The sequence below is a fragment of the Papio anubis genome, chromosome 2 (assembly GCF_008728515.1).
Source record: "Papio anubis isolate 15944 chromosome 2, Panubis1.0, whole genome shotgun sequence".
NCBI lineage: Eukaryota > Metazoa > Chordata > Mammalia > Primates > Cercopithecidae > Papio > Papio anubis.
Genome location: NC_044977.1, coordinates 118,627,814 through 118,639,917, shown reverse-complemented (window position 1 = coordinate 118,639,917; position 12,104 = coordinate 118,627,814). Strand labels below are relative to the sequence as shown.

Sequence of the window (12,104 nt, the reverse complement as noted above, 5' to 3'; positions counted from 1 at the left end):
TTTTAAAATACATTTTCAGATATCTTCCACTCTACAAAGTTAAAGTTGGGAAGTTTCGTTAAAATTAATATATGAAGTCTTTGTTCAAGAGTCTCTAAATTGGGTTTCTGGGAAATTAAATATACGTTTGGGCTTTTTTTTTTTTAAATCTTACCAGGGTTTGTCTTGAACTCCTAACCTCAAATGATCCTCCCATTGAGCCCACATTTTAAAAGAGAATGTAGCCATACAAATTCTGGAAACTGTAGAAATAATTAAAATAGATATAAATGTACATTTATATTCACTTTCCAGAAGTCTCTAAAACATTTGTGGGGATAGGTTATTAAGTGGTTTTGTACAGTGACATCATTGTTTGATGGCAGAAATTAGAGGCCACATCACAAAAACACTGTCCAAGTGTTTAGCAGAAACTGAGCAGGGAGCTGCTTTCGATAACATCATAAAAGATTGTGTTTTCCTTTATGAAGCAGCAGGAGCCATGGTAGGATGATTTAGAAGGTCTTTCATGGAAATACCAGGGAGTTAGCCACGAGATATGGAAAGACAAAGTCAGAGGCCATGAAACCTGGACACAATGTCACACTGTAGTCATTAGAAGAGGAGTAAAGTGGAGGACAATAATGGAACAGGCAGAGCTGGGGCAATTTCAGTGGTGAGGGTTGGTGTTTGAGTTGGAAGTGGGATCTCATCTGGGATCCACAACTCCCCTTATTTGCTAAGAGACTTTAAGAAATTAACAGCCTCTCTGAGCCTTAGTTTCTTCGTCTCTAAAATGAAAGTAATGATATTTACCTGACAGCATAATTAAGAAGATTAAATTCAATAAAGCAGACTTACCCTCCAGCATATTCCTTTTGCAAAGCATTTTCCACATCTATTTTCTCGATTGATCCTCAACCTCCTTTGAAGTAATATTACTATTAGATACTGGTTCTAGCTCTGTGTTAAAGATGAGAAAACTAAGGCACAAAGCTGTTACTTGCATGAGATCACAGACTTAGTAAGTAGCAGAGCAAGGACTTAGAGTGAAATCCTGATTCCAGTTTCTGTGCTTGAGAAGTGTCTGCTTAATGCTTCCTAGTGCCAAGTCACACCAGCCAGACCCAGCTCCCAGGATTGCACAGAGAAAAAGAACTCTTAATGACTACGTTATTTGACCCTTTGATAATCAGGGTAAACAAATATTTCAAGAGGTGTCACCTGCAAAAGAATCAATGAAAGAAGTATATCAGAAAACTTGGCTCAGATGTCAGCTTTTCTCCAACTTGATAAACATCCCAACATTAACTTATCACCACCATAGAGTGTCAGAATAAATTGTATACCTGTGACTTTGAAGATAGGGAAACCAAAGCCCAGATGGCAAATGTGGAAGGACTTGCTTTATCAACCTGGTATAGTCCCAGAGGTTGCAAATTACCCCCTTCATAAACAGTTTCCAAGAAAAGCATTCTATACTTAAGAAATTAAATATAAATTAAGAAAATAAAGAACATTCACAACTAAAAGCTCTGTTTAAAGAAAAAAAAAATGGCTATTGTTTTCCTGAGACCCCCCCACATGTTGGGAAGTAACTTACAGAGAGGCAGTTTCCTTGTGGTGTAGTCTGAACTCTTGAATAGCTGGCTGTGTATGGATTGGGGCAGTCACCATAACGATGGGCTCATCTTCAAACATTCATTTAGATTCATCATTGGAACTGTGAGCAGTGAGAAAGGAATTGTCTCTCAGGACTGCGAGGGGTTTGCTTACAGCTCTTCTTAGTTGCTGCAGCCTAGGCTATTTGTAACTCAAAACAGCTATGGCACATGCCACAATTTTAAGAAACAAGATAACTCACCAGGAGGAATGTGCTTAAAATCTTATAAAAAGAATAACAAAAGCAAGATAAATCTGGAAAAGTATAAGTAGTAAGCAGAATTGGTTGTCTGGAGTTTAGTCACTAAGCAAACATATAATAATAAGATGCTTGAAGTAAAGTTTGAAAATGAGGGAGGAATCTCTTTAAAAGGGTACCAGGTGAACATTGGAAGCCTGGCCTCTATTCCAAATCATAAGATCCTTTTGCTGTCTTTCAATCTGGACCCAACACTAAATTCATGTCCAGTGCACTTGTATTCACTAATGGAATGTCCTGTTTCTTGGTGGAAGTTTACACAGTGGGCTTTAGAAACATGTAGTAGAGACGTTTATAGATTCCCACTAACTAAATAGCTGGCAAGTTTTTCAGGCAAAGTTGAATTTGTTGGAAATTCATTTCTAGGGTATTTGTATTAATAGGCAGAATTATTTGGATTGAATTCATCAATAAAAAGACATTAAGTAACTGGATGAATTTTTTCTTTTTCTTTTTTTTTTTTTTTTTGAGACAGAGTGTCACTCTGTCTCCCAGGCTAGAGTGCAGTAGCACAATCTCGGCTCACTGCAACTTCCACCTCCCAGGTCCAAGTGATTCTCCTGCCTCAGGCTCCTGAGTATCTGAGATTAAGTAATCTGGAATTACAGGCATATGCCGTCCCACACGGCTAATTTTTATATTTTTAATAGAGGTGAGGTTTCATCATGTTGGTCAGACTGGTCTTGAACTCCTGACTTCAGGTGATCCACCCACCTCGGCCTCCCAAAGTGCTGGGATTACAGTCATGAGCCACCGTGCCCAGCCATGAATTTTTTTTTTTAAGACCCAACAGTATGCTACCTACAAGGGTCACCTCACTTTTAAGGACACACATAGACTAAAAGTGAAAGGTTGGAAAAAGATTACTCCATGCAAATAGAAACCAAAAGAAAGCAGGGATAGCTAAATTTGTATGAGACAAAATAGACTTTAAGTCAAAAACTATAAAAAGGACATTATATAATGATAAGAGCATCAATTCCTCAAGAGGATATAATAGTTATAAATATGTATGCACCCAACATTGAAGCACCTAAATACATAAAATATTGAAGGATCTGAAGGGAGGGATAAATTGCAATACAATAATAGTAGGAGACTTTAATAAACATTGGACTTGAACAAATTAATAAACATTGGACTTGAACAATACTGTAGACCAAATGGGCCTAATTGACGTTTCATCCAACAGCAACTGTATACACATCCTTCTCAAGCATACATGGAACATTCTCCAGGATAGATCAAATGTTAGGGCACAACACAAGCCTCAGCAAATTTTAGAAGCCTGAAATTATATCAAGTGTCTTTTGAGACCACAGTGTTAAGAAACTAGAAATCAATACCAGAAGGAATTTTGGAAAATTCACAAATACATGGAAATAAAAAACATGCTTCTGAACAGCAAATGGGTCAATGAAGAAATTAAATGGAAGTTTAAAAATCTTTTGAGGCAAATGAAAATACAACGTATTAAAATGTGTGGGATACGGCTGGGCGCGGTGGCTCACGCCTGTAATCCCAACACTTTGGGAGGCCGAGGCTGGTGGATCACAAGGTCAAGAGATCAAGACCATCCTGGCTAACACGGTGAAACCCCGTCTCTACTAAAAATACAAAAAATTAGCCGGGCGTGGTGACGGGCGCCAGTAGTCCCAGCTACTCGGGAGACTGAGGCAGGAGAATGGCGTGAACCCGGGAGGCGGAGCTTGCAGTGAGCCAAGATTGTGCCACTGCACTCCAGCCTGGGCGACAGAGCAAGACTCTGTCTCAAAAAAAAAAAAAATGTATGGGATACAGCAAAAGCAGTTCTAAAAGCAAAGTTTAAACACCTACATCAAAAAGGAAGAGAGATCCCAACCTAACATTATACCTCACGGAACTGCGGGGAGGGAGAAACTAAGTTCAAAGTTAACAGAAGGAAAGAAATAGGATGGAAACAGAAATAAATGAAGGAGACTAGAAAAACAGTACAAAGATCAACCAAACTAAGAGTTGTTTTTTTTGAAAAGAGAAAATCAACAAATCTTTCGCTAAGCCCAGAAGACACAAAATCAGATACCACAGAAATACACAGGAACATTTGAGACTATTAGGAATAAATATATGCCAACAAATTGGATAACCTAGAAGAAATGTATAAATTTCTAGATGTATACAACTTACCAACACTGAAGAAATAGAAAATCTAATAGACCAATTGGTGAGGAGATGAAGTCAGTAAGTTTTCCATCAAAGAAAACCCTAGGGACCTGATGGCTTCATGGCTGAACTCTACCAAATATTTAAATAACTAATACCAGTCCTTCTCAGATTCTTTCAAAAAAGTAAATGAGGAGGAAATACTTCCAGACTCTTTTTTGCAAGGCCAGCATTATCCTCATACCAAAGGCAGGCAAGGACATTACAAAAAATAATAATAATAAATTACAGGCCAATATCCTTTATGAATATAGATGTAAAAATCCCCAATATAATACTAGCAAACCCAATTCAACAAATTCAACAACACATTAAAGGATCATCCACCATGATCAAGTAGGATTTATCCCTGGGATGCAAGGATGATTCAGTGTACCCAAATCGACAGATGTGATACATCATTAACAGAATGAAAGCCAAAAACCATATAATTATCTCATTAGATGCAAAGAAAGTGTTTGACAAAATTGACAAGTTTATTAAAATAGTTTGTTGCTGAGTTATTTTTCAGTTCTAAATATCAATAATAATAATAACTCCTACTCTGCACTAACTTCATACCAGGTGTGTTTTAAGCACCTCACAGGTATTCACTCAGTGCTACTCAGATAGAGTTCTGTTAATTTTATTTTCTTTTTTAATTAGCCAAATCTCTTATTGATTTGGTTTTGTTTCAGCTATTTTTTCTATCCATTGACTCTAATATAAGCCATAAATTTTTATGCAATTTTAATCTGATTATCATTTCCTCTTAAGTTTTTTGAGGATTGGTTTCATTTTGCTAGAAGAACCTTGTGAGACCTTCTTCCTCCATCCCCCTTCAGAGACTTTTGTTAGTTTCAGTCAACCAAAATGTGATAATGTCTAAGTAAACTGGTCATTTTCAGGTTTCTATAATAGTAAGCCTCTTGATGATTAGTGTTAACAAACAGGAAGAAAACATCCCAGATTCTTAATAGAAGAAATCAGATTTGTCATACAGAGATGGAAACTCAAGACAGACCACCAAATTATTTAAATGTTAGTTTGTGATAAAGTGGGCTACATCCAAAAAAATTCCTCAGGAAAACAATTAGGCATGCCAGAAAACTGGGAGAAAATATTCTCAACACATATATCTGTCTAAGGACTTATATCCAGATCACATAGCAAGGCCCTGCAAATTAATAAAAGTCAAGCAAATTGCAAATTAAAGATAGGCAAAAGACTTGTACATGCTGTTCTCAGAAGAAGGTACATGAACAACCAGTAAGCACGTGAAAAGATGCGCAGCATCTTCAAGCATCACAGAAATGCAGTCGCAGTACCATTCACACCCACTAGGATAGCTAAAACAGAAAAGACTGACGATCAGTGTTGATGAGGATGTGGTGCAGCTCAGACTCTCATGCTGTTAATGGGAGTGCAAAGGGATACAATCTCTTGGGAAAACTGTTTCTTGTGAAGTTAACTATAGAACTACTCTATGACCTAGCACTTCCTTGTATTTACCCAGAAAAATAAGTTCTCAAAATTTGAACAAAAACATTCATAACATTCTTATTAATAGCATTTTTATTATACGAAACCTCCAAGCTGGAAATAACCCAAATGTCCACTGAAAAGAAAATGGAGGAATTGAGGTATAGTCATAAGGAACTACTGCCGAATAGCTCGATAACATGAGTGAATCTCATAGGCGCAAGAGAGTGTGTTCTGCGTGATTCCATTTATGTGAACTCCTAGTACAAGCAAAATTAATTACAGAATTAGAAGTCAGAATAGTGTCTACCTCTTGGGGTGGAGGTGGGATATCTTGAGGGGAGGCGTTTGTAGTGTATCCAGTTGTCAAAAAATCATCCTGCTGGAAAATTTCCATTTTGTTTGCTCAGTTTTTAATTGTTTCCATTTTAAAATGTTAACTTTGTTCTTGGGACCAAAAACATAGAGCTATTTGTATTATGACATCTTTTGATTTATAGTCTAAATCAGGAGTCCCCAAGCCCCAGGCCGGATACCAGTACTGGTGAGTGGCCTGTTAGGAACCAGGCCACACAGCAGGAAGTGAGTGGCGAGCAGGAGCATTGCTGCCTGAGCTCCGCCTCCTGTCAGATCAGTAAGGCATTAGATTCCCATAGGAGCATGAACCCTATTGTGAACTGTGTATACAAGGGATCTAGGTTGTGCGTTCTTTATGTGGATCTAACACCTGATGACCTGAGGTGGAACAATTTCATTTCGAAACTACCCCTGTCCGTGGAAAAATTGGCCTCCATAAAACCAGTCCCTGGTGCCCAAAAGGTTGGGGACCACCGACCTAAATTATAAAATTTAGCGAGATGCATCTTTACTACTTAAAATGTGAGCTGCATTTCTAGTCAGTGCCTTATCTCCTTCTGTCAAAGTTTGAGTCACTGGATTTTATATTGTTTCATTCAAAATGTGTTAGAATACCCTTTTTATGGTGTGAATACAGATTGAGAGAAATACATTTTTATATCATTTTTGTTACGGAAGAGTGAAACTGAATGTAAACCAAGAGTGAATGGAGTGAATCTAAATCAAGATTATTCTAGAGACAACAGTGTCGCTATAAATTAATTAACTAGAACTCTTTCTTTTCCTGAAGGTGTACAAGGGAGAAGAAGCCACATTCCAAATCTCAGGCCTCCAGACCAACACAGACTACAGGTTCCGCGTATGTGCATGTCGTCGCTGTTTAGACACCTCTCAGGAGCTAAGCGGAGCCTTCAGCCCCTCTGCGGCTTTTGTATTACAACGAAGTGAGGTCATGCTTACAGGGGACATGGGGAGCTTAGATGATCCCAAAATGAAGAGCATGATGCCTACTGATGAACAGTTTGCAGCCATCATTGTGCTTGGCTTTGCAACTTTGTCCATTTTATTTGCCTTTATATTACAGTACTTCTTAATGAAGTAAACCCAACAAAACTAGAGGTATGAATTAATGCTACACATTTTAATACACACATTTATTCAGATACTCCCCTTTTTAAAGCCCTTTTGTTCTTTGATTTATATACTCTGTTTTACAGATTTAGCTACAAAAAAATTGTCAGTGTTTTGGTGCACCTTTTTGAAATGCAAAACTAGGAAGAGGTTAAACTGGATTTTTTTTTTTAAAAAAAAAAAAAGAAAGAAAAAAGAAAAAGAAAAAAAAAAGAAGAAAAGCATACCAGATACCAAAAGCTAGCTTTCTTATGTTTTCCTTTAAATTTTCAGATTTACCTTCATTCTGTTTTCACTGATGTCTTTTGCAAGCCTTTGATTTTTTTTTTTTTTTTGTTACAGTTTAGTAATTTATATTCACCAGTCACTTCTTATGTCTTGATCATCTATATCTGTAAACATGAATCACCGTGTGTGTACTTACAGGGCTAGGATTTCAGTGTTGTCAGAGTATTACCACACAGCAACAGCAACATACAGAAGATATGTTCACTCAGATAAGACTGCCCTAAACAACCATTTTGTCACTCAGTTATTTAACTGTGTTTAGCTCATTGAAATCAAAATGTGTACTTTAATCTAAAATGTTTTAATAATCTGTATTTCTTATAATTTTAACACTATGAGCTGCCTGTATAAGAAATCAAGTAAGCAGAATGCACCTATAAATTATGGAGCATTGTAGATTTTACCACATCAATTCATAGCAGTAACTTTAAGAGGGCATTGTGCAATAGTTAGTTGTTTTCTTGTTCAGCTATTTTAAAGGCTGCTTTAACTTGTTTGTTTGTCTTTGTATATAACTACTTCTAATCACTAGAGTTATTATATTCTGTTATGTTTGACCAGAATTATATGACAAGAACTGGCGACAGTTTAGTGCCTCTGCCCGTTGTCCATGATTTACACTAATTGTGAGCAGTCTTCTTATGTGTCAGCTCATTATTTTTGAAGCATTTGCCTTTTAGGCTGTTCTTTGAGGTATCAATGAAGTGATTGAATTTCAATACCTTAATTCAGTGCACATAATACTAATGTAACCGCAGATGAAAATTGATAAAACCCAAAAGAGAGTCATCTAAATTTGTAGTTCCTATGTCTGTGGGGTTGCCTGGCCATGGTTGGAGAGGGAATGGTGTTTGATGGTAAACACAGGGTGTTTGGGAATCAAAGAGCCTAGATTCTCTCCCTGGATCTGTCACTAACTTGCTGCGTGACCTGAACACGTCACTTTACCTCTCTGTGCCTCAGTTTTCCCATGCATGAAAAATAAAATAAAAATAAAATGGGGATTCTTATGTTTGTAAGTGCTTTGAGATATTTGACCAACAGGTGCTATTGGAGTGCAAAGTGTTACTCTTATGTGTTTGAGTCATGAGATAATCAATTTTAACCCAAAGTCATTGGATTATTTATATGAAGTCCATAATGTTCGAGTACCTCAGGGACATTTAAGAGTTGGAGGTGCAAATATATTCCAAAAGGGTGCAACAGACACAGTGTATCCCCCTGCTTCTGTTTTTGTATATTTTTGCTACTTGGTTTTTCTTGATCATAGCTATTTTGTGCTTGGTCTTTGTTGTCTAAGATGCAGTATCCTGTACTAGCTTATAATATTCCCATACCAAAGTCATGGGGAAACCAACATTATTTTGTTTTTGGTTTATTTATACTATATTCTGCATACAGTACTTTAAATGCCAATTACAGTGCAATCTTTATTTATTGTAAAAAAATTTTTAAATGTACTTATGTACTAATTTTCCCTTGTAGCATGTTATATTTTTGTGTTTTATACTTTTGTAATTTTAGGTCAGTCTTGTTCCTTGGCAACATCTGTAGTATTATTAATCTTCTGACATTTTCTTGTGTTTTTAAAAAGATAAGAGCATCTAGTGCATTAAATGCCAAAAAAAAAAAAAAAAAAAAGAAATCCATTATCCGTGATTGAAACGTTTACATGTACCCCAAAACCATAATCATCTCTTGGAAGAAAATGCTGAGATGAGTGAATTATTCTGTGTGCCTCTATTGATGTAGTGAGTACTAGAGAGTTCTGTATTTTTTATTATTGACTATAATAATTAGTTTAATTAGCTTTGCAAACTGATGGCATCGAGGTAAATATATTTCTGCCAAAGTTCTGGCCTTCCAAAACTCAGCCCCCTGTGGAAACATGTGCTGTGGCGCACTGTGACACAGCATGTGCATTTTCTAAAAAATCCCACGCAGGTGTTTCGGGGCGAGGTATTTTTTAAGCAATGCAAATTCAACTGAGTACAAGGCCCCCTCTCGGGGGGTTGGGGAAGTCTCTTTTTTGAAACACTTCAGAACTGCTGCTATAAAGAAATTCTCTGAATTGGTTGAATTTTTTTTAAGTAAATAGTACTTTAGGCCAAAATCTATATGAATATTTGATCTTGAGATTTTCATACTATCATTTAACCACCAGGAAGCTGAAGTGTGTGAAATACAAAGCTGACAGCACTTTATTTTATTGCTCTCCATTATTTGGTATTCATTATATTCCTTCAGTCAGAAAATTATTACTCTCTATGGCACTGTTTTCTATCACAAATATGTATATGTGATATTGATATATAACTATATATATTGCCATTACACACGAACAATAAAATAAAGTGTTCTATTAACCTGATCTCTTTGCCCTTTTGCTATGTGAGGAGTGAATGAGTGGCCTTCTGATGCTCTGACTCTTCTCTGTATGTCAAACTCATCCCTGGCACAAGAAATTCCAGTCATGTGAAGCAAACTGCCCTTTGTCCTCAAAGAAATTGTTGAAAAAGAACACTTTTTAAAGAGACTTTCTGCATATTCTCTGCCTTGTTCTTATCACCTTTAAATGTTGGCATTTTCTAACCTTGTTTTGTTGGCTACAGTAATTCAGTATTCATGTCAAAATTGAGAAGTGCCCTAATTGAATGTGTTTGAATGTTATCCTTGCACAATTCTTTAAATTGAAAGATAAAATGTTTTACCTCACTGTTGGACATACATTCCAAGCTTTTCAACTCTAGGAGAAAAAGAAAATCATGTTTTCCTGTATTGTAAATTTTAGACTATTTCATATACATTGTATTAAAACTGCCATATCAATTTTAATGTATAGATTTTGCAAATACTATGCTATATGTAATACCTAACTGTATCTGTAGTGTATATGTAATATATTTATGCCCAATAAATGTTTTAATTCTTTCTGACTTAAGTAGGGTTTTTCTGCCATGACTAGGATTGCTTTTGTTGTTGTTGTTTCTTTTCTTTTTTTGTTTTTGAGACAGAGTCTTGTTCTGTCACCAGGCTGGAGTGCAGTGGCACGATCTCAGCTCACTGCAACTTCCGCCTCCCAGGTTCAAGTGATTCCCCTGCCTCAGCCTGCCAAGTAGCTGGGGATTACAGGCACTCGCCACCACACCCAGCTAATTTTTAAAAATTTTTTAAAATTTTAGTAGAGATGGGGTTTCACCATGTTGGCCAAGATGGTCTCGATCTCCTGACCTCATGATCTCCGCTCACCCCGGCCTTCCAAAGTGCTGGGATTACAGGTGTGAGCCACTGCACCCGGCCTTATTCTTGCTTTTTAAATACTTAAAGCATATTCAGAGAAGTTGAAAATTCATGTGTTTTTGGAGGCCAGGCAGGTGGCCTTCCACAGAGGCAGCAGCTCAGCTCTTGCTGACCAAGGCCTTGCAGGACTGTGAGCCACAATCACCTATGTCCATGTTTCAAAAGAAGCTAAAAATCCAGATTTCCTTCATGAGCCAACTAAAAGGTGATTGTGAACTATATAGGCTGCCAGTTTAATCCTTTATCAGAGTCTCTGTGGATAACGTACCTTTTTGCCTAATACTTTATCTGCCTACCAAAACTCAGGAGTCCAGATCGCCCTTGTTTCACCTGGCACACTGGGTGCTTCCTCTCCCCTGACAAACTCTAGAGTGTTCATCTCATTTCCTGCAGGTCTCATTCAACAACAACAACAACAGCAATAAAACACAGTGTTCCTGCTCTGGCCATGGTTTTGTGATTTTAGATTGTCTTGGTAGGAATTCCCACTCTCTCTCTTATTTTTCAGGAAAATGTGTAAAAAAAACTATAACTTTATTGAACCTCACTTATATGAAGCATGGTTATTATTCTTCCGGGTAAAGATGACAAATTGAGCACATCAAATTTTGTATGCTGCTGACACCACTGAAAATAAAGAATTTTTTTTTTTAAGTCACAACTCAACCCTCAAGACTGGGAAGAAAGAGAGGAGTTATTGGCACCAGAATTTTGGAAATATGATCAACAAAAGTTAATTCTAATTTGGCAGAGGAGAAAATGAGCATCAATCTTTTTATTCTCAATGCCCGATATCCTAAAGGCTCAAAAACATATCCCTTTGAAGTGATAGTGAAGAGAGAGAAGAGGCTAAAATAGTATTCGTTGAAAGTTGTTTAAAATGCAGCTAGATCCATAAAATCCCTCCCCCCTTTTTTTTTCAGCTGCACAAAAATGTCCCTCCTCCCCTCCCACCTCCATCACTCTTGCAGAAGCCTAGAGGTTTATCCTCAGGAGAAGGTTCAAATAGAAAGTCCCTGGACTGGGGGACACTATCCACAGTTGAGAATGAAGGCACCATATCAGAAGCACATTAGTGAACCTAGGCATACAGAAGAATATTACAAAGAACCCCATGGGCTGGGAACAACAACAACAAAACATCTAAAGATCTTCAATGAAATGGTTCAGCCAGAGCACTCTTGGGTAGTACTTTTCAACCTGTACATTAATATCACCTTGGGAGCTTTTCAAAATTATCGTATCCCACACCAATAAAATGAGTATTGCAGAGGGATCAATATTTTTGAGCGCTCCCCAGGTGATTTCACTGTGTATATTAAATTGAGAATCATTGCTGAAAAGTGAAACTCTCAATCAGCAATCCCCTATCAGCTTTTTAGTCTTTCATCTTAACCAGTGATAACCTGGCATCTGATGGAAGTGTCTAACATGGACGAAAAGCCCAAACCAACAACTTGGAAGA

The 12,104-nt window shown here is 37.1% G+C and overlaps 1 protein-coding gene across 3 annotated transcripts in view; it reads left to right on the top strand.

Annotated features, from left to right (window-relative positions):
- FNDC3B (fibronectin type III domain containing 3B) overlaps positions 1-10,275 on the top strand; it is a 364,617-nt gene extending 354,342 nt beyond the window's left edge. For all 3 annotated transcript variants that reach the window (XM_003894828.5, XM_031663575.1, XM_003894829.4), the window contains one exon: positions 6,711-10,275. In XM_003894828.5, coding sequence (XP_003894877.1) covers positions 6,711-7,022 — 312 coding nt within the window. In that variant the 3' untranslated portion in view covers positions 7,023-10,275. The remainder of the gene's footprint in view (positions 1-6,710) is intronic.
- The last annotated feature ends 1,829 nt before the right edge of the window (positions 10,276-12,104 follow it).